At 39.1% G+C, this 23,809-nt stretch overlaps 1 protein-coding gene across 8 annotated transcripts in view; it reads right to left on the minus strand.

Annotated features, from left to right (window-relative positions):
• Positions 1–23,809, minus strand: part of TRPM3 (transient receptor potential cation channel subfamily M member 3) — a 722,593-nt gene that overhangs the window by 136,900 nt on the left and 561,884 nt on the right. For all 8 annotated transcript variants that reach the window (XM_056804169.1, XM_056804172.1, XM_056804170.1 and 5 more), the window contains exons 10-12: positions 18,748–18,848; positions 16,420–16,554; positions 14,082–14,132 (exon numbers count right to left, since the gene is read on the minus strand). In XM_056804169.1, the coding sequence (XP_056660147.1) occupies positions 14,082–14,132; positions 16,420–16,554; positions 18,748–18,848 (287 nt within the window). The remainder of the gene's footprint in view (positions 1–14,081; positions 14,133–16,419; positions 16,555–18,747; positions 18,849–23,809) is intronic.

Consider the following 23,809-nt stretch of genomic DNA (forward strand, 5'->3'; position numbering starts at 1 on the left):
TTAAATAAGAAGATGCAGTAATTGTTGGCAGTAACAGGAATTAACATCAAAATGCAGGATTCAATGTCTTCAACTGGGGAGAAAAACACACCACTACAGCACAAGAAGCATGAGGAGTAGACATGATTTAGAGGTCGCTCTTGCCCCCTCCTCCCCCAACCTCTTCCTACCTCTCTAACCTGGTTTCCTGGGAGGGAGTCTTTGAACTTCTTCCATAGCAACCCACCCTGCCATGTCTCTTTCCCCCAAAAGGCTCAACTATATTAGTTTCTGCTATTTACTAGCTTGTATTAGCTATACTAGTATCTGCTAATTCCACTACTCTCATTTACCTGCTTATGGAGATGGATTTTGATCACTAAGCATTTTATTATCCTCTGGGTAGCTAGCCTAATATTAGGCAGTGATACCCAAAGGTCATCTATTTCCTTACTCTTATTATATGGAGATTCATCTCCAAAGATGATTTTTTTTTATTGAGGGCCTAAATCAGGGGTCGGAGGGAGTGTGGTTGGGGACACATAGCTTGGATGTTACTTAAAGAAAAAAAAATGGCAGTAGTAACTTTTTGAAGAAGGGAGGGATTACAAGAAAATTCAAAAAATGATTCATCACATGAAATAAAGAAATGGCCAATGGTATTTTAAAGGTAATTACCTAAGCCCAAAGAAATGGAAGGCTTAGGTAGGGGGTAAAAAAGAGAAGAGATTGGAAGGGATATTTTTCTGTGGCAGCACCCTCCTCTCACCTGCCCCCCCCCACCCCCAAACAAGCAGATTTCTCATCCTTAGCCCTATAGAGGATGATATTTATAAGTGCTTGTGACTAGGAAGTCTCATTTAGCTGTTTAACTTAGATGAATGCCAACATTGAAAAGATTTAGATAAGGCTTAAGTGGCTTTTATTCTTTTTCATTTATTTCCACCGTTATTTCTGCTTCAAAAGGGAAATTCATAAGGCCAAAGGAAATTTGCCTCTCTCCTAGATTAGGGGTTGCTGGCTCCATTAGCAGCTGGCCTTATTCCATCTGCCAGAAATCCTGAACTGACAATGAATTTCAAAGGACACAACTAAGCTCCTCAGGCCTTTCCTTAAAGAGATGATTATCTCAGGATTCCTTGCTTAGGAATGGATATATGGTAACAGTATTCAAAACAAGCAAATAAATAATATTTACACGGCACAGTTTCTAAAACAAACTTTGAAACAATCTTCGGAACTTGTATCCTCCAGTAATTTAAGACTGTAGCCAACACTCCATTTGTTTTGAATGAATCACTTTGCCTAAGGATGTCAGTAATGGGTGGCTGGGAAACTGACCAACTTGACACTGATTTTTTAAAATTTTATCTTAAAAATAGGCAAAAGAAACCATGATGAAGTCCTAGGCTAGTCTGGGTTGTATGTGGTGTCCAACGATATTCTCTATTACCAAGTGGTGGTGGTACGCATTCAAGGAGTCTTTCAAACCAGTTCCCTGGTGACCAAGAACACGTATTTAAGGACTGGCTGGCCAGGGTTAAAGGTGCTATTTGTAGAAATGGAACAGCGTGACCTTAGTTAGCATGGACTGGGATTGAGCCTTTGATCTTGGGAGTCCTATGTTCTAACCCAATGACATGGGGCTACTACATACATGTTTGACAGCCCACATTCAACCTGGCAACTTTAGCTTCTACACCTAGAGTCCAATGGCAGAAGTCAGGTGGGCAGGAATAAAGTATATTGCCAATGGGACTGCTCTCATTTTATTACTCTCTACTGCTTTCTCCATTTGCTCAGTGACTTGCCTGGTAGTCTCATTCATGTTCTCTCTAGGGGAGGACCAGGGGCAAGTCTGTGGAAACTAGGTAGGGCTGTGCTAAGGGAAAGCTGACTGACAGTCATACAATATAAAGGTCAAAAATATTTGGGGGCATAATGATACCTATTATTGGTACTGCCAGTCAGTGGCTATTAAAAGCTTTGGTACACATTTCATAGGCAAAGTTACTGATGCTTAGAATAGTAACCGACATTCCTGTAACACTTTAAAATTTGGAAATTACTTGACATATGTCATTTGTTTGAGTCTCAAAACTATCCTATGAGGTTGGTACTAAATGTTATAGTTCCATTTTGCAGATGAGGAAACTGAGCCACTAAGCAGTTAAGCGATTTGCAAATGGGTGCACAGAAGTAGGATGCAAATCTATGTCTTCCAGACTTTGAATTCAGTATTCTGGTCACTATGCCACACAATTCTATGACTATGGGCACCTCACTTCCTCTCTGTGGGCTTTATTATCTTCATCTAAAAACTAGAAATAATATTTGCATTTCCTACTTACAGAGTTATTCTAAGGCAAGTGCTTTATGTACCATAAAATATTTATTTGTTGTTGAGTCCTTTCAGTGGTGTCTGACTCTTCATGATCTCACTTAGAGTTTTCTTTTCAAAGATACTGGAGTGGGTTGCTATTTCCTTCTCCAGCTCATTTTATAGATAGGAAACTCTAGCAAACAGGGTTAAGAGACTTGCCCAGTGTCACATAGCCAAATAAGTATTTGAGGCTGGATTTGAACTCGGATATTCTTGACTTCATGCTCATCATTCTATCCACTGTACCACTTAGCTTTCCTCCTTAAAATGTATACAAACATTTACTATTGTACCATTTCCTATTTATTCTTTTGATCTGCCTGCTTTTTTCAGCTTTTCAAAATCGGGTCTTGGTCTAAGGAAATGAGTAATCTCCATTAACCTAGATTTCTAGCATTAAGCCTAAGCTGACATCAAAAAAGATAATTTGCTTTGATTACTGCTTGCAAAACATTCTAATTTTTTGGAAGGGAAAAAGGAAATTTGGAAAACTTTTTTCAAAAATTATTGACTTTTTAGGTCTCTGGTTTGTTGATCTTTTAAAGGTGCAACATATTTTGCAAATTTTACCTATACATTTAATACTCTGTTTTTCAAATGATTGATAATTCAGTTTGAAGGGTGCTATAGTAGAAAGAGTACTAGACTAACCCTCCTAGACTATTATATCTGGAACATCTGGTCAGATTAAAGTCCTTGACCCTACCACTTACCTTTGAACCTTGTCTAAATTTCTTCTATTATAAGTCACATGATTGTGAGGTTCAAATGAGCAAATGTACAGAAGTGACTTTCTCATGTCAAAGTATCATATATTTGTGACTTGTATTATAATTATTTTATGCCACCTTGTTTTAACTGTGAACCCCTATTGAGCCCCCTCAGTCAAGAGGTGTTGGGAGAGTAGGGCAGACTAGAAGCAGTGATCAATCACCGGGCAGCCACTGTTTGCCAAATTGATATCAAACTAATTTAAGCTATGACAAATTCCAGGGCAATAGTGTGTCCACCGAGGTATTTAGTGTGATTATAACATTTCCTACTCTGAATATATATTTCAGAATAACTCATAAAAGCACTGGTTCTGACACCAATACTATTTAAATGGAAATGTGGCCACGAGAAGTCACCTAACATCAGTGCCCCAGGCAACTTTGTAAGAGTAACCCAAGTACATCTCCAGAGGAAATTTACACACCAGGAAATCCTTGTACTGAAGAAATGATGGTCCAAACCTCTCTCTACTGTCACTCTCTGGAAATTTGAATAAATGATGTGAATAATTGGCAAGTGATATGTATATTGTCTGTCATTACTGGTACATCCATTAATCCAAATCACAGAGTTATATGAATTCTAAGTAACAGAAAATAGGCAAATATGGGACTGGCGTCTAGTGTGATAGAAAAAGTGAAGGAATGGAATCAAGTGAGGCCTTGGTCTAGATTTCTGGCACTGATATTTAGTCTCTGTGTCATCCTGGAACCCTGGGTAAATCATTTTTCCTCCAACCTTTAATTTTATTGTGCAGTTGTTTCAGCTGTATCTGACTCTTCTTGATCCTGTCTACGGTTTTCTTGGCAAAGATATTGTGGTGTTTCCTTTTCCAACTCATTGTATAGATGAGGAAATTGAGGCAACATGGTTAAGTGACTTGCCCAGGGTCATATAGCTAGTAAACATCTAAGGTTGGATTTGAATTAAAAGATGATTTTTTTTTTTTGATTAGAGGTCTGGTACTCTATTCATTACAACACCTTGCTGATCTTTGATCTTAGACATCTCATATGTGTAAATAAGGATGAAAATACTTATGCTATCTATTTTTTGGAGTTATTGTGAAAAAAGCCACAGTAAGCCTCAAGCACTAATTAAATATGAATTTATATTATTTATATAAAAAGCAATTTGATTAAAAAACCCTTATCTTCCATTTTAAAATCAATACTATATATTGGTTCTAAGGTAGAACCTTGGCGGTGTGCTCCAAAGAGTGAGAGCTGTCAGAGATGTGGTAATATATGGGAAATGGAGTAGAGGAAGGATAAACAAAAAAAGGTTATCCTGTGATATAATACTCTAGAAATACTTACATTAATGCATGTATGCATATGTCTTCACATGTATCTATGCAGATACTTGTATATGTGCACACATGTATGTGTATGTATCTAAAGCATCCAGATTGGACAAGAATCACGAATAAGGAGATATCTAGTTCATCCTTCTGCTTTAAACCACACCAGGCCATCCTGAAGGAGCCTTTAAACAATTCTCTTTTCAGCTACTGCCAGGAAAAATGTCATTGTCTCCATTGGAACACATCACACATGCATATGTTATTATATAATACACATATATACACGTGTGTACATCTATGCACACAGAGGCACACATATTTATTTAGCTATAAACAAATATGCACATATATGCACACACGTGTACATACATGTACACATATCTATTTAACAAAGGAGACGTGTGAGTCAATCTGTGCCAATGGAGGCAGTGCAATCTTTCCTGGAAGTTGCTGAAAATAATATTGAATCAATGCCCTTCAGGATGTTTAGGGGTGATCCAGACAGGGATGGACTAGCCAGCTAGCCATCTCAGTGATTTTTCTAGTCACAATGAAGCTAAAATTCAAATGACCACAGAGGGGCAATGTTCACCCAACTAAAGAAACCAAATCGAGGCATTGCCTTACTTCTGATCCAGAGCTTCCTTTTTATAGTGACAACAAGGAAGGAGCGCAGGGTGGACAGAGAGGGTGCTCGGGAAAGGGGGCCAAGCGTCCTCGTTGCAATAATGACTGGGGCAGGGAAACGGGCTTCTTTCACAGTATAAGTACTCTAGCCCTCCTTCGAATGTGTGATTTCTTAAAAAAAGCTTTGGGCAACAGAAAAATGAAGGAAAATGAGTTTTTAAAGTTCCTACTCGGATGGATGGAAACTGTTCAGGAAGAACGATGTTCCAAAAAACTCCTACAACAGGCTATAACCCAGGAATTCTCAGCATCATTTTCTCACTTGTTAAGTGGCTCTCTAGCTAAAGGAAAGAACTTTAGTTCTCCTGGGATCAAGGCTTGCTGAGCTCTAAGTGGGCCACTGCATTGGTTAAGGGAGTGGATGTGAAGAGCCTGATGGAGTCCTATTTAATCTCACTGTAGGTGGAGGGAGAAGGGAGAGAGTGTATGATGGAACTCAGTAGTCAATCATGGTAAGTCTCTTCCACTCTGTCTAGTACAGTGCAGAAATTATAGTTTATCTCATTATACCGATGCATGCACCCAAGGCTTTTTTTACTAGGCAATATTCTAATTAGGTCTTTTTCAAGTTAGCCATCAAATTTCTTTTTTTATTTTACACTATAGCTCCCTAAAGGAGGAAGTCTACACACCTTTGTCTTCCAATGAAGGCCCATCCAAATCCACCCATTTCTAGTCTTATCTTGGACAATACCTTTTTGCCAACCTCCCATTCAATTCAACGTAATTCAATTCACTTCACTTCATTCCACTCAATCAAAGCATTTATTAAATATCTAGATTATGAACAAGATACTTGTGAGGCACTGCCAGTCTCCTGCCAGCCACTGGCTCCCCAACATACCCTGAGCAGTCCTGTTTAATAGCACTGTTTATGCTGCTCTTCTGTCCTTGTCGCTTAGATTCTAAGTTCCTTGATGGAAAGAACTATGTTGCTTGTACAGAAGCTGTTGTTCCACCTAACTGTCTTACAAACGTTTTGGAGGGAATAAATTAGTGCTATTTTCTGGTCACAAGTGTTTCTCATTTCATGGTCAATTATAAAACAAAATGGATGGTATCTTTTTGTAAATATTACATTTTCTAGGTGTCATTTGTTATAGGTAATAAGAGCAATTCAGGTCACTTTAATATAGCTTTAGAGATTGCTCTGCAGTGAGGTCTTAAAAGAGGAAATTTGGGTACCATTTTAGGGAATGATTTAAGAAGAAAGGGAATAAACATTTATATAGCACCTACTATGTGCCAGGCACTATGATAATCACTTTTTACCAATATTATTTCATTTGACCCTCACATCAACCCTGAGAGGTAGGTATTGTTATTATCCTCATTTTACAGATGAGGAAACTAAGACAAACAGAACTTAAGTGACTTGCCCAGGATCTTATAGCTAGTAAGTATCTGAAGTCAGATTTGAACACAAGTCTTCCTGACTCCAGGTCCAGTGTTTTCTCCATTTTATCACCAGCTGCCTTTAACTAAAAGACCAGTCTAAAATGCCCCTTTAACCATTAAAAAATGAACCATCATCTCAGCTGTCAAAACAGGGCACATTCCATTAGGTTTCTTTTCCCATCACTTTGCCTTTACGTCCCTGTTGTCTCTGAAAGGATAACGATACATTCTGCAGTATGAAAGAGCACATGGCTCTATGTGTATACAATGTTCTCTGTCAAATTTCTTCTTTGGTGGGTCAAGTTAATCCTCGGAAGTCCCAAGAAGCTTCTTAAGAAGCCCAGAGCAGCTTCTTAATGAAGACTAAGTGGACTACTGGCTTGTGTGAGTATGGAGTGTTTCCTATCGTGCAGTTAACATCTAACATTCTTTATTCTGGAAAAGAAATAAACTTATACAACAAATAGGCTATCTAGAAAAGAAAATATCTCCAATACATATTTGTGGCCAAGGAAACCAACCCTTAAAATATTTTAATTTAAGACACTTTAAAAAACTTCCAACTATTTAACTCAAGGAATTATGAAAAAAGCTCTATCTTGGCTCAATATTCATAGAAATTCATTTTGTTTACATTCTGCAAAACTCTATGACTCATCTTCTATATAGATGAGCTCTAAATTCCTTTTGCTATAATACTACCTCCATTTGCAAATAGGAGAAGGATTTATGATTTTAGCTTCTAGTGTGGAAGCTCTTTCCACCAATCTAAATTGCACTTCATCTATGATTCGGATCATAGGTTTGCCTTTAAAGGTGAAAAAATAGAGGCTAAGACTCGATAACTGCCTGAGACACAGAGGTTGAATGCCTGGCTCAGGGTCACATAGCTAGGAAGTGTTAGAGGTGGGATTTAATTCAAGACCTCCCTGATTCCAAGCCCAATGATCTATCTTCTGTATTGCTGTATTACATAGTCACTTTTATACATACTTAAAACTACTCTCCTTTGGGAAAAAAGGGAATTGTGAAGAGGGTTCAGGGGGTTAGAGATGTTAGCACATTTAATCCAAGACACAGAAAATAGTAATTCGAACATACAGAGCCACATGAGCGGACACAACTACTAAGATGCCAGCTTGCATATCACAGAAAAGTATAAAGAAAAGCAGACAGACTTAGGCCACTTTGGTTTTAAATGTAAGTGCACCAGAGCATCCAATGGATTTATGCATGAAAACAATCCTGGGAATATGGCTAGTTTCCACTGGTTTAAATTCCAAATAGATGCTTAATAATACCTACATCATCTTGGTGTTCCACAGACTCCACTGATAGAAATTAGTTAAAAATCTGCAATGAGTGTGGGAACAACTCTTCATATTCAAATCAGTTCATTTTCATACAGAAAGATGGCAAAGTATGGATGTCTATTTTCCAAGAGACTTGGGATGGTCCATAAATGTGTTAAGGTCTCCTCTTCTGGCCCTTTAGGTTTTAAAAAAAGGAATCCCTTCCCTTATTTTCTCTTTCATCCCATTCTTAGAAATAGATGTTTCTGTCTATTTCCCTCCATTTAACTAAATAAATGTTGTCAATGCTGGGATCTGCCTTTCTTCTGGCTTGCTGCTCCGCTGACTGGAGAATGGCAATGAACCAACGGTATGAAAGCCTCAGGAATTGTTATACTGGTAACTGGGGGAGAATGGACTAAGAAAACAAGAAAAAAGGGAAACAAAACCCCTTTCCCAAACAAAACAAAATGATTTTCCTCCTTCCTCCAAAGAGAAAACTGAGTGTGAAAGTGGTGTGGCATTGGAGGGGGAACATTACATTTTTCCAGATGAATATTCCAGCAGGGGAATTTGTCCCCTTGTTTTAGTAGAGTTGCAAAAGATAACTGCTGCGAAGCAAAAGAGAACACTGCCATGGAAACAGTGGGAAGCAGTAGAGAAAAGAGAGGCTTTCCCACATCTGGCCCTGTGTGTTCTGCTGGAATTGGGGGAGAAGAAACAAATTGAGGTGGAAAACTAGTATATTTGGGACTGTACTTTTGGGGGATCCTCTAGACTTAAGCGTGCCTATTTAAGGGTCCTCTGTTGTTTTTCTCCTTTGATCAATCTAAGTCTCATATGTAGCACTGTTAACACTAAGTTCACAAGTGATGTGCTAGTCTCAGTATATTGGGCATACTCAATATACTGGGTAGTGCCAGGCTGAGATTTTTCCAGATTTCCTTCCCCAAATCCCTAGTCAATTCCTATTGCCTTGGTCTACATTCTGAGAAGAGGGTTTTTACATTTGCATGGTTCATGCAGTATGCTAACTGTATCTTTATATGCAACAATAATGAATATGTAAACACTATTGCCCACAGTAGTAGTTACTACCAGTCAAGTTAATTTTTTTCATACCTGAAGGAATGATGCATAGGAAGAAAGGCAAACCTACACAATATCCTTTTGGTTTGGGGACCATGAAATGTGATGAGGGCACTAGTGAAAAAATCCTGCTGGCTGCTTTGAGCCCCTTTGCTGGTGTAGAATTCTGGGCAAGACTTTCAAGATGGAGGACTGTTCAAGTGCTACACTGAGTGGGTTTTCTAAGGCAAAAGAGCCTTCCAAATTCCTTAGAGTCATACGGGGCGTGGGTGAGGAATGGCACATGGAAAGTGATAATACAACTCTAGCTCAGGAACTAAATCCTCACAGATCAACCTCCTTCCTAGGGAAGGAAGGGAGAAATGTGTCAGACATGACTAAGCTATTAGTGTGGGAGAGTACTCTTCCGACTCCACACAAGGTCACGCCACCAAAAAATGTGGCCTCACACCATCTCTTAGGTCAATGTTACACCCTCATCCTGAGTGGATACCCCATAGGAAGTTGCTATCATTCTTACCAGAAAAGGAAAAATATGAAACTTCTGCTGGCTTTAAGCTCCTGAATACTATAAGACCAGCCATTGTCAGACCCAGAAAAGCAAAGAGAATGAGGTGCCTTTGAAGTAGTTCATACTTTAAGGATAGATAATTTTAATTCTTGTAGGGTTGTTTCTAAAACAGTTGGCCTTCTAAAACAGTTGGCCTTCCAACTTGGGATATGCATACCCCCAGGGAGTAGTAAAACTTTTGGGAGGATATTTGGTAAATAACTGTATTGTCCTATTGAAATTAATCTTAACTTTATTTTATTTCTTATGTGTATATGCATGGTAAATAAACACTAGAATTTATTTCCTTTCACATTTAATAAATGTGGTAAATTGTATGGAAAACAATAGGTAAGAAGGACCAAAAAAAGTTTGGGAACTTCTGGTTTAAGGGAAATACTTTGGGTTAGGAGAATATAGTAAAGAATATTAAGGATTTACAATTCTAAAGGAGGGAGGAAAAGGAGGAAAAGGAGATCTGAATACCAGCTACATTTCTAAAGGAATAAACAACTGTTCTCCCCCTAATTTGGGTTCATCCCTCCCTCTCCAATTTGGAATGTTCCCTCGAATTCCTAAACAAACACACGGCACTTTCTAATCTCTCCCCAACTCAAAAATCTTTCAGGTTCATGTGTTCTCAATGAATCATCCCTAACAAAAGAAATGTCTTTCATGCCCTGCATTCTAGTTGAGGTGAAAGAAATACACAGAGGAGTTATTAGGATTGTCCACCAAAAAAACAAAAGAAAACTCAATTAACCAATTAACTTAATCAATTTATCAGCCAGAGTTCTGTAATGGGGTTTTTACAAGGGTTTCTGTAATCCTTAGCCTGCCCAGGTCAATTGTGAAATTTATTCTGAGGCTATCACTGATTTCCCCCCAAAACAAAAGCTAGCAATCAGACATGGGAAAGGGACAGCAGAATGCTAAGGTTTACTAAGGATGAAGAATATTAAAGAGGGGGAAAAGCGATGACTCATATAACTTCATTGGAAATCATTTAGGCCATCTTGGCCTTGATTGATGATGGCTGAGGATATGGGGTGATAATAAGGATAATACTTCAGGAATTTCTGCTTTTGTTTTCTCATTTCTTATAGTGACATATATTCGAAAGAAGGTGATGGAGCTGAAGGCTTCATTATCATCTTGGAATAATTCAGATAGATTTTTCCTGTGGATTTTAGTTTATATGAGAGCTATGTTGATCTAAGCAAAGGTCATGGATGTAGAGCTGGAAGGGATCTTTGAGGTTATCTGTTCCACTCTCTGAATTTTACAGATGAGGATGCTAAGGCCCAGATAGGTTAAGTGCTTGTTTGCTTGAGCTCTTTGAGAGCTATATTGAAAATGCTAGTCTTTGTAATCCTTTCATACTTAGTTCATTTTTTTAAACTCTTCCCTTCTGTTTTAGAATTAATGCAAGTATAGATTCCAAGGCAGAAGGAATGGTAAGGGCTGGGTAACTAGGATTAAGTGACTTGTCCAGGGTCACATAGCTAGGAAGTATCTGAGGTCAAATTTGAATGCAGGAGCTCCTATTTCTAGGCTTTGGTCTCTATCTATTAAACCATCTAGTTGCCCCTCCCTATTTAGTTCTAATGGCTTTTATAAATCTAGATGAGTTTTTAGGTTTGTCTCTTATTTAAAAATGCCTCCAAAGTACAATAAGGATTAAGGGAAAGAGAGCTTTCTTAGGATTGTTGCCCTAGTGGCTAGTCTCACTAAAATGCCAGCTCTGTTTTGGGATATTACAAGGCTCTTCATTTCTTTTATCTGGGGGAGAAAGATCAGGCCTTTTAATCAGCTAATCAATAAACATTTATTAAGTACCCACGGTGTACTAGGAAGTATAATAAAAATAAAAAAAAATCCTACTGGCAAAGAGCTTCTCTCAAAGGAGAGAAAAAGAAAAGAAAAGAAAGCCCAGAAAATCTTGCATTTTGATTAGAATAAGAAGGGAGCACACAGGGCAGCTAGTATTTTGGGTATACCATGACTATGTAGGTTTCAGGAATTATTGTCTCATTGAGATTCTGGTTTTGTAGATTTATTTAGGGGTCACGATACCCATCAATAGACCCTATCAGCTTTCAAACTGTCTATATCTTTCTGTAAGGAACAGAGAACCTGGACCAGTAAAGGGAACTCACGGATAGTACAGGGAAATTTCTTCTAACAACACAAGTTGGCACTTCTGCAACTAAGTCTTGGGGAGCTGCTTAAAGTATTGGGAAATTATAAAATTGCCCTGGGTCATTGACAGTATGACAGATGGGGCTGAGTCTTGGGGGCATTGAGGCCAGCTTTCTATCCACTCTGCCACAGCTGCATTTTTTTAAACCCTTATTTTCCATCTTAGAATTACAAGTATGGATTCCAAGGCAGAAGAATGATAAGGCTAAATGACTTTCCAGTTGTATCCAAATCTTCTTGACCCTTTTTGGGGTTTTCTTGGCAAAGATACTGGAGTGGTTTGCCATTTCCTTCTCCAGCTCATTTTACAGGTGAGGAAGCTGAAGCAAACAGGGTTAAGTGAATCACCCAGGGTCACATAGCTAGGAAATATCTGAGGCCAAATTTGAATCCATTTAAAGATGCCTTTAGACCTAGCACTCTATTCACTGAGTCACCAAGCCGCCCCTTCAGCTGCCTTTCACCATGGATTTCTTGCAGAGTAAAATAAATTATATATAGAAATGCCTAAGGTCTGTTCTGATTCAACCAAATTCATTTTATATAGTGAGCAAACTTCACTGGATGCTTGATCTCAGCAACTGTCAGCTTTTCAGCAAACCCCTCATGACTTTTAGGGTAATTTTTTTAAAGACATGTTTTTTGTTTGTTTTTGTATAGTCATTTTTCAGTTGTATCTGAATCTTTGTGATCCTTTTTGGTTTTCTTGGCAAAGATACTGGGTTGTTTGTCATTTCCTTCTCCAGCTCATTTTACAGATGAGGAAATTAAGGCAAGCAGGGTTAAGTGACTTTCCCAGGGTCACATAGCTAATAAAATGTCTGAGGTTGGATTTGAACTCAGGAAGATGAGTCTTCCTGATTCCAGGCCAGGCATTCTATCCACTGTGCAGCCCCTAGATATGGATGGTAGGGCTACAAATGAAACGGTGACAAGTAGGTTTCTTTCTAGGCTTTTGGAATTAAAGTAACACTCACCCAGAAGAGAGTCCAGGGTTCAGGACTCCAGGTATTATATTAATGAGGCAATACAATGTGGTAGAAAGAGCACTGGACTAAGAGACAGAAGTCTTGGCTCTGTCACTGCCTAAAAGAGTACTATATTGGTATCAGAAGACTTGAGTTTGAATTCTGTCTCCAAGCGATTTTTGGACAAGTTACAACCTCTCTGGTCCTCAGTTTCATCATCCATAAAATGAGTTGGTTGGACTACACTGAGTGACCTGTAGGGTCCTTTCCAATTCTAAATCTAAAATCCTATGACTTTGTGTGCTTGGCCATGTCACTCCAACTCTTTCTTCCTCAGTTTTACCATCTGTAGGATAGGAGCAATAATAATTGTGCTGTCAATCACATGAGGCAGGGCAAGGCTCAACTGTGAAAATGTTCTGAAAAGTATGAAATGCTATAACTCAAGTAGAGATGAGATCAGTTGGGTATGTTTTAATATCGATTCTTTTTCAGGTGGTGGTGGAATTAAATGGCTATATGAGTCCCTCTAAAGTCTAAAATTCTGTGTGGCAAATGTGGATAATGGATTCAAAGTCAGAAAGCTTTAGCCCCATCCTCAGATATTTCTTAGCCATGTGACTGTGGACAAGTCATTTAACCTCTATTTCTGCATCTGCAAAATAAGGATAATAATGCTTATCTTATTGAGATCATAAGGTAGTTGTGACAAAAGCACTCCTAGAACCTTAAAATCCTATAGAAATAGGAATTATTTTGAGGCATCATTACTTTTCCATCACCTACTTTTCCCAGATCATTCTAGATGTGTGTACAATACTTTACATGTATTTATTTAAAACCCTTCCTTCGGTTTAGCAATTGTAAGACAGAAGAATGGCAAGGGCTAGACAATTGGGGTTAAGTGACTTACCCAGGGTCACACACCTAGGAAGTGACCAGGGTCAGATGTGAAGTCAGGTCTTCCCTACTCCAGACATGGCTTTCTATTTACTATGCTATCTAGCTGCCCCAACACATTTCATTTAATATGGCAGAAATTAAAGTACGATAATGAGCTCAGGCTCAGCAAACCAAGACCAATAATGTGGGTAGACCAACAACATGGAAACTAGCACCCCAAAGAATAAAACGTATATGGAGAAATCCTTTTAACAGCATAAATCCACATGGTATGAAAAAAGCCTACAATTCCATTAGCCAAAGCATTATATCCAGAAAAGCATCTAAAACCATCTAGAGAGAAGCTTGGTCACTATTGCATTGTGGGCAGAGGAGTCAGTCAACATGGACACAAATTACGCTCTGAAATGAAGTGAGGCATGGGGAGGGGCGGTTAGGGGGCAGGTATGAACACATTCTGACTTGGCAGCCCATGCAAAACAGAGTTTATCTCTAATGACATGAAGCAGTCAGGACAGAGCCTCCGACCTGCTGTCGAGAGGTATCTTACCTTTTTGACATCCCTGACCAAGTGGTACAAAGTATTGGATGGTCCATGTCTCTGAAAATGACAAAGAAGAATCAAATCGTTTTTATCTGGCAGTGATACTTACTGGTAAGGCAAGATGGAGAGGCAGGGCAGAATTGGGAGGGAATAAGTGTGACAATTAAGATTTTTTGAAAGATAATGTACTGGGTTTTAAAATTTATTAACAGATTGGTCAATACAAATTAATTTGGTCAATAATTCGGTAACCATAGACATATTCATTCAACATCTTGAGCCATTAAATACAATTTTGGAAGCCCATTATTCAGTCCTCCCCCAGTAGGCTCGGAATATCATTTAATTGTGGATACCTAATGAGGAATTTGAATAATATTTTCCAGTCCCTTCCTGATTCCTTCATAATGATGGGGAAGGTCACATGCCTATTCATAGAATTCCAATATTCTCACTGATGTATGTGATGAGGAAATCAGGCTATGCCTGAATAAAATTGGCTTTTCCCTGTCCATCCCAATGGAGGACTCAAGGATGCTGCCTTTCAGCCCCCCAGGTATAATTGGCTTAAATTAATTTTTACTTACTAAATAAAATGGGGTTAATATTCTTAATCTTAATCATCTCAATTTTAGAAGCTTCTCTGGGGCAGAGAATGTGAGAGCATTTCTAGGATTGTCAGGACAAAGGAATAAAGAAAGAGGCTTGCAAAATATATTATTGAATCCTATAGAAATCAAATAATATAGTCAAAGAATTATTATTTAGAAACAAAAATAATATAGCATTAAGAAGAAATCTTTTCAACAGTAGGCTTGGTGTCATAGGACCACCAATTTAGAGGTGGAAAGGACTTCAGGGGTCATCGAATCCAACTTGTTGATCTGATAGGTTAACAAGAATTTATTAAGCACCTGCTATATATCAGGCATTGGGATAATCTTTAGAGATACAAAGAATGGCAAAGAAACTAAGACCCAGAGATATTAAATTATTTACCTGAAATCATACATATATCACATCATAGGACCATAGTTGAGATTTAGACCCCATCCTCTGAATTAAAATCTTGTGCTTATTCCAAAGCACCATGCTACCAGAAACCTGGGTTTGAGTCTTAACTCTACCACAAATTGGTTGAAAGGTCTTAAGAAAGTTATTAAGGCTATAATAATATTGATCCTCTTTTTATCTTGCAGGTTTGTTGTGCAACTCAAATGGGATAGCATATGTCCAAATGCTATAAAATTCTGCAACTGAGTAATTTCTAAGTTCCCAGTTGATGTCAGTTTGGTTTTTAAAGAAGATGAACCGTATTTTAGTTATAAAGTTGTCCCTCCAGCCTCCAAACAAACAACAAAGCAGATTGTGTGGTCAAGAATAACTCTGTTCAGATCCTGCTTCAGACACTTAAGAGTTTTGGGGCTCTGGGTGAGCTACTTAAGCTTTCTTTACCTCCGTTTCCTCACCTGTGAAATGGGGATAACAATAACTCCTATCTCATTGACTTAATGTAAGGATCAAATGAGATAGTGTGTGTAAAAGTGATTTGAAAATGTTTTTTTTTTTTTAACACTTACCTCCCATCTTAGAATCAATACCGTGTATTGGTTCCAAGGCTGAAGAGCGGTAAGGACTAGGCAATTGGGGTTAAGTGACTTGCCCAGAGTCACCCAGCTGGGAAGTATCTGAGGTCAGATTTGAACCCAGGACCTCCCATCTCTAGGCCTGGCTCTCCATCTACTAAGCTACCCAGCTGCCCCTGATTTGAAAATCTTAAAGCACTTTGCACGGAACCTTGAAAGTCCTTAGGCTTTCAATAAGAGAAAATTCTCCATTTAGGTTCTTATTTTAACCTATTTCAAGTTTGTACTTCAAAGAGACAGGATCAATTATATGACAATACCCAGAAGTTGTGTGATCTTGTGTGAAAGACTCATTAGTTTAGTCCAGTGATTAGTATGAAGATCGCTGGAATGAGAAGTCCTGGGTTGAAATTTCAGGTGCTATACCACTACCTCTGTAACCTTGAGAAATTATTCAAGCTATCTGAGCCTCTGATTCTTCATCTGTAAAATGGGTAGAGTAATACTTGTACCACTTACCTTGCAGGGTTCTTGTGGAAAACTCTTAGCACACAAAACTCTCTAAAGGTTGGCTAGTGATGCTGTTATTACTGTTATTGTTATGTGGCCAGGTTATATTCGTAGAGAGTAAGGAAAGGAAAGGAAAGCTTGAAAGGGGAAAGGGGGAATGAAAAGGGCAATGCATCTTGTCAGCACAGAGATGTAGAGGAGGCAAAACAAGAAACTTAGAGAAAAAATTTGCCTTAGCTTGGCCCTACCGTATTGTACAATTCCTCTAGTCTGGAGATGGTGAGAAAACGGTGCATGCTTACTCCATTCTCTATGAGCAATTTCACAAAATCCACTCTGTCCAGCACTAGGGCATCTAACATTGCTTGTTCCAGGGACCCCACCTGCAAACCAAATCACTGGGTTAGATGGCTCTTGATCTAGGATGTAATAACTGACCTAAGGTGGCCAGCTCTTGGGAGGCCACCCAATCCACCTAAAATTGTAATTTCTGACTGATGACTGTAGGATTTAGAGTCAGAAAGACAAGTTCTGGGGTTAGCGAGGTGGCTCAGTGGATTGAGAACCAGGCTCAGAGCCTGGAGGTTCTCATCTGGCCTCAGACACTTCCTAGTTATGCTCCCCTGGCCAAGTCACTTAACCCCCATTGCCTAGCCCTTATGGCTCTTCTGCCTTGGAACTCTTACACAATATATACTCTAAGGTGGAAGGTAAGAATTTAAAAAAAAAAGGACTTAAATTCCCATCCTGCCTCAGTTACTTACTACCTGTGTGGCCCTGAAAAAGACACTTAACCTCCATTTACCTCAGTTTCCTTCCCTGTAAAGTGACTGAATGGACTCAGTGGCCTCTAATGTCTCTAATATCTATTCTAGCTCTAAACTGATGATCCTATCATTTCCTCAAAGTCTATAAATGTGACAGTCTAACTGCTCTACCTCCATCTTCTTTTGGCTTCATTCCTGGACTTTCTTGTGCCATCTGAATAACTGGCTATCTTAAGCTGGTGGCTAAGGGATCCATGTGTTGTGAGAAGCAGAAGAGTTGGAGGGGCTTTTCTTCCTACTGTCCCTCTATCCAAAAGACTCTTGGTTTATTCTCTTTATTCTTCTGAACCTCAAAGGGAGTACTTCCATTTTTAATGCTTCCTTTTGCTTCATCAGTAAAATGAGGAAGTTGGGCTAGCTAAGCTCTGACCCTAAAGCTAGGCTCCTAGAAGTGATAGAGGAGTTGCTGATGTATATGGTAGAAGGAGTTTCTACATGAGAAATTCTCCATAGCTAGAAAAACATAAGTCTGGACTAATACTCCCTTTGAGGAAACTGAGGCCAGAGACTTGGCTGAAGTCACAAAGGTAGGAAATAGCAATGCTGAGGTTTGAACCTGGGTCCTCTGACTCAAATTCAGTGCTCTTTCCATCAATCTTTATGGAATTGCTCTGGGGGAGGGGGGTCAGAAAAGTTAAGTGACTTGTCCATGGTTATAGTTAATACCTTGAATTCAGACCTTCCTGATATCAAAGCTAGTCCTCTTTTCACTATGCCTCACTGTCTTTCAGAGATTAAAAAATGCACAATAATAGCTCAGAAGTATGTTGGTTTAGCAAACCAAATCCAAGTGACTATTAGTTAGCCCTGGTGGAAGGGAACAGGACAGATTGTAGTGTCTCTCTCTAGCAGAACAAAAAATAACCCATTATTCTTGGAAACAGCTCATTAAACTCCTTTTCCCTTCCCAGCCTCCCAGTGCTTGAGTTTTCTGACAAATTCTTTTGTAGTCTCAAGTAATAGCGTTGTTTATGTATTTGACTGATGAGGATAGACAGGTGTTGGCATCAATCCAAACAGAGCTTTTCTGATAAAATGAGTAAAAAAAAGGCCTGGGAACGGTCATTGTTAAAGGTGCTCATAGACACAGGATTGCTGTGCTCCCCATTTCCTTTCCGTGCCACCGTCAGGTTGCAATGGGGGCCCCCAGTGCCCAATTTTCCATGTTCTCCCCTCCCCACTCTCTTACAATCAGGGACACAACCCAAGAACAGTTATATAAAGCTCAGCTTCCTTTCATGCTGTTCTTTTGGGAGACACGGAAGACCGTGTGCTGTGCCGTGTTGTGCCAGATGGCACTTGCCATGTTGGTATGTGCTCTAAGTCTCCTCTGTGTGACCCAGGCATAAAGTAGGACAGGGACGCCTGGGGCCCAGAACTTGCCAACCTTCTCTTCTCTCCTACCCTCCAACAAAGGCAAGTGATTAATTCCTCTCAGATCTTCCTTTTCACTAATGGGATTTTTTTTTTTTAAACCAGAAAGCTGAAAACTGAAAACGGGCTGGCACAGGTATTAACTGGCACAACAAAAGGAGGCTTTGCTCAAGCTCGATGCGTGCTTCCACTAGATGGGGATGTTTCCCTAAACACTGAGAAGGGCGCCTCTATAACATTCAAACCAACTCTGAACAGATTCCTCTGCTGCCAAGAACTCCTGTTCTCAAATCAGAGCCCTCCAGAGGCTGCTTTCATCCATCCTCAAGCCCATATCAGTGGCATTTCCATGAGATGATGATGTATATACTATACCGGCCACTGTTGCCCGTAAATAAAGATCTGGCTTCGAGCGATGTCTACTCTGTTCCAGGCTAATGCTAAGCTCAGTTGATCTGGGGCTGAGGCATTGGCTCCTGTATTTGGAGAGAAGGAAAGGAGAAAAGAGAACAGGTGTCAGTTATGCAGACCAATAAAAATAATCATTATTATTATTATCATAGCTGAGGTTCATGGGAGTTAAGGTTTGCAAAACACTTTCTAGTCAATATCCCATTATTCCATTCATTGGCCAGTTGTTTTCTAGTCATTCCCTACTCTTTGTGACCCTGTTTGGGAATTTCTTGGCAAAGGTACTGGAGTGGTTTGCTATTTCCTTCAGTTCATTTGACAGATGAGGAGCTAAGGTAAAAAGGTTCAGTGACTTGTTTAGAGTCATACAGCTTTTGTCTAAGGCTGGATTTGAACTCAGATCTTCCTGACTCTAGGCTTCAGCTCTCTAACCACTGTGCAACCTAGCTGCCCCTTCTATCTAGATAGAGTGTGCTTAAACTGAATGAGCCTCAGTTCCTCATCTGTGTGATAAAAGACAGTTGGATTAGAGGATCTCTAAGATTCTTTCCAAATTGACAGTCTTAAACCCAATGTATTTATTGTAAAATGCTGATTTAAAAAAGGCAAATGTTGGGCCATTCTTAGCTCTGTCTAGAGGAGAGAAAACTACAGATATAAGTTGTATTATTGGCCATGGTTTCTTCATCTTTTTAATTAGGAAATTGAACTAGGCAATCTGCAAGGTTCTCATTTGGCTCTAAATCTTTGACCCTATGAAGTGTCCTCTATTCAGCAGCTGCTCAATATGGGATCCATAAAAGCGATCTGTGGATAATTTCTTGGATGGGAAAAAAGTCTATCTTTATTTCAATTTAATTGGTCTCTGTAATTCTATGTATTTTATTTTATGTATTTCAGAACATAATTCTTGGAAGGGATCAATAGATTTTATTGGATAGTCAAAGAAGTCCATGACACAAAAAAGCTAATTTTTTTTTTTTTTTTTTTGCATAGGCTCATCACAACTAAATCCTTACTTGTATACTAAGACACATACTGGGACAATTATATTGTATTTTCAAGGCTTACAAAACACTCTACAATAATGATCACATTGTATCCTTACAAAAATAATAATGATAATAGTGACTAGCATCTATATGAGTTTTGTTTGCAAAACACCATACAGATATTATTTTATCCTCATAACGACCCTGGGGATAGATAGGTGCTTTTTCTTTCTTTCTTTCTTCTTCTGTTTTTTTTTTTACAGATCATTTTTCAAATGAGACAACTGAGGCAGATTGAGGTTAATTAACTTGTCTGGGGTCATATAGCTAGTAAGTATCCAAGGCAGGATTTGAATTCAGATATTTCTGACTTCCAGGTTTAGTGTCTAATTGTGCCACCTAGTTTCTCTTAATAAGCCTGGGATATAGTTATTTGGGGCAGCTAGGTGGTGGTGCAGTGGATGGAGTGTTGGACTTGAAGTCAGGAAAGCTCTCATCCTGAGTTCAAATCTGATATCAGATACTAGTTGTGTGACCCTGGGCAAGTCATTTAACCTATTCATCTCAGTTTCCTTATCTGTAAAATGAGCTGGAGACGGAAATGGAAAACTACTCCAGTAACTTTGCGAAGAAAACCCCAAATGGAGTCATGAAGAGTTGGTCATGACTCAAACCACCACCACCACAATAAATTACTTAGCATCCGTGTTTCAGAGATGAGTAAACTGAGGCTCATAGAGATTCAGTGAATTGGCTTGGGTCACCCATAGTAAATACAGGAGATGGGATTTGAATCCAGAACTCATTTGGTTACAAGTCCAGCTCTCTTTTCACTTTCTTACACAACAGCATTTCTCTGCTGCTTGTGGATTTAGGTCCTAATCACGTGCTCCCTACAAGTTGATCAGGAGGATGGGAAATGAGCCTTCATACAACATACTGAGTGATTTCTCCTTCCATCAAGAAAATGATTGCCTTAACTCCCTAGATATTAACAGAGATTGACAGTCAGATTTCTATGAAATAAATAAGGAATGAATGGGGACTATGCCAAAATGTCATGTCACTGTCTTAAAGGACAGGCTCATAGCAGTTCCATCTGGGAAGGCTGCAATTTTCTTTTGTTGCTTTAATTGGTTCAGTTGAACAGTGTTGACATGCTATAACCTTCTTAGTATTCCCTTTGCTACTATCTGGTTTATAGCCACCAAAGACAATAACCAGAGTGTAAGTCAGAAAACCAATTAGTACAATCCATAGTCCTGAAGGAAATTAGATAAAGCTTAAACAAACTCAGGAGGCTCATAAGTAGTAATTATTATTTTATTTTTGGTTCTCACCTATGACTGCAAGGGTGTGAGAAGCTTGACAATGGAATGTTTTCAACTCATCTGGAACTTCTAATTTTAATTTCTTGAGGTTCGAGAAACTCGGAGGGCTTTAGATACTTCTTCATGGTCACACAGTTATTTTATTTCATTTTATTACTTGTTTATTTAAAAAAAATTTTTTCCATGTTTACATGATCCATTTTCTTTCCCTCCCATTTTCCCTCCCCCTCCTGGATCCAAGAAGCACTTCTGCTGGATTATATAAATGTTATCACTTATACCTATTTCCATATTATTCATTTTTGTAATAGAGCAATCTTTTAAAACCCAAACCCCTATCACATACCCTTATCAATCAATGATAAGCCATTTGTTTTTCTTCCACAGTTATTTAACAACAGAAATGTGTATTCTGACTCTATGGCCAGCCCTCTCTCCTCTTTGTCCAATGACTATTTAATACTGAATTGAAAACAGATCACCTACACTGGCTCTGTACTTTTCAGAAGGTTAGTCAAGTCATTTATTGCCTATTTTGCTATTACGACTGGTATAACTTTGGGAAGGGCTAGTGAACATGTGTATAAAACCTTTCTTTTTTATGGACTGTTAGAAACTGTGCCTCAGTGGTGCTAAAACCTTGACTGATTCAAGTTGTCAGTCTCCACATCTGTTAGAATGATTGGTCATGTGTGCAGGAACAACAAATTAATCTGATGTTTGTTTATTCACCCAATTGCTTTGGACTTATAAATGCAGCCTAAATCCAAGAAATACTTGTTTTTCAAAGGCTCAATAAATATTTGTTGAACTGAATAGAAGTAGCAGTCTAATAATAGTAAGGCGTCAGTTCTTTGTTTATTTTATTTTAAAAACTCTTACCTTCTGTTTTAGAATTGATATTGAATATTAGTTTCAAGGCAGAAGAGTGATAAGGACAGACAATTGAGGTTAAGTGACTTGTCCAGGGTCATATAGCTAGGAAGTGTTTGAGGACATATTTGAACCCAAGACTGCCTATTTCTAGGCTTTCTATGTTGTTTATTAGTTGTTAGAAGAGGGCTGAACTCAGACTGACAAGACCTGAGTTCAAATACCAGCTTTTCCACTTACTTTCTGTATGACCTTGAGCAAGTGATTTCGCATCTATGAACTTGAGTTTTATATGTGAAATGAGGGGTTTGGACTGTGTTCCTTCTAATGTACATCCCAGTTCTAGTCCTATATGACCATATAGTATATATCCCATCTTCTGACATTTTTGTTGGCTGTCCTCCATGCCTATAATTCTCTCCTCATTGTCACCTCCTGGCTTCCCTGTAATCCTTCAAGTCTCAGATAAAGTCTCACCTTCCGTAATAAACCTGCTCCAGTAGTTTTAGCTCTTTCCTTCAAATATTATCTTTTATTTATGCTCCTATTCACACATAGATGTATGCAGAAAAACCTTTCTTCTTCCTCAACATCCAAAAGTTGTTATTGATTTTTGTGAGGATTGTCTTATTGCTAATCGTTTTTATAAGCACTAACATTTCCATGGTGCTCACCATGTGTCAGACACTGGGCTATCCTTCATTTCTCACAAAAATCCTAGGACATAGATTATATTTTTAGCTCCATTGTACAGATGAGGAAACTGGCAAATAGAGGTTAAATGACTTGCCTGGGGTCACACATTAAGTGGCTGGGGTATTACCTGAACTCAGATCTTCCCTATTCCAGACTCTGCACTGTCTCTATCCATTGCACCACTTAGCTGAACCTAGCTGACTCCATGCCTGCTCACTAACTGACACATCTAGTATTAAGTTTAGTGGTCAGAACTGACTCCACCTTTGACCAGTTACTGAGCTGGCTGGTTTATGCCTCACTTCATTTAGGCAAAGTCTGCAAACTGCTCAGAATCATAAGTAGTTTAGCCAGCTTCATCTAAACAAATATGCGAGGTATTCAAGGCTCTCCTGACTATAATCACAATACCCTTGTGGCCAATAAAGGGGGGGGACTTCTCTGTCCAGCCACCACATTACTGACTGTTCCTATGGTCCCCTTCCTCCCTGGACCCTACAAATCTGCCCAATCACAGCAATCTGATATGAGGACAGAGACCTAGATTTCTAGGCTCTCATCCTGAGCGTATGTCCCCTTCCATGCCAGATTCACTGCTTGGGATTGTGGGTAGCAAGGGGCCAATGGGCTTCATGCTACCATGTCTAGGAGTAATAAAACGCTTAACTCATCTTTCTGATTGCAGCCCTTTTCAGTATTTCACCTAGCTGCCAAATTAATTTTCCAAGCATACACGCCTTGCCATTAACTGAGCCCATAGCTTCAATGGATGGTTGAGTCATTGGGAGGTAGAGAGTGAATATGGGGGAGCAGGTGGAGAACATAGGCTATTGCTGTATTGGCTTTGGGAAGGCAGATTGCATCAAACAAGGAGGCATTTTGCTGATTGCTCTTGGGGGCTCTTGGCTCCAGATTAGGACTTCCCTTTTTGTCTTAACCCTTCTTGGATCTTGGCTCTCAGGAAATTCTATCTGGACTGGCTTTTTACTCATGTTTTCTTGGATCCCAATTTGGACCCTTTTTGGGACTCTTTTCCTAGGTGAGAATTGGCCGTTAGCTCCAATGGCTGTAATGATTGCTCCAATGGCAAGTAGGCGGTGAGTTGGATAGAGCACAGAAGAACTGAGTTCAAAT

The sequence above is a fragment of the Monodelphis domestica genome, chromosome 7, assembly GCF_027887165.1.
Source record: "Monodelphis domestica isolate mMonDom1 chromosome 7, mMonDom1.pri, whole genome shotgun sequence".
NCBI classification, from domain to species: Eukaryota; Metazoa; Chordata; class Mammalia; order Didelphimorphia; family Didelphidae; genus Monodelphis; species Monodelphis domestica.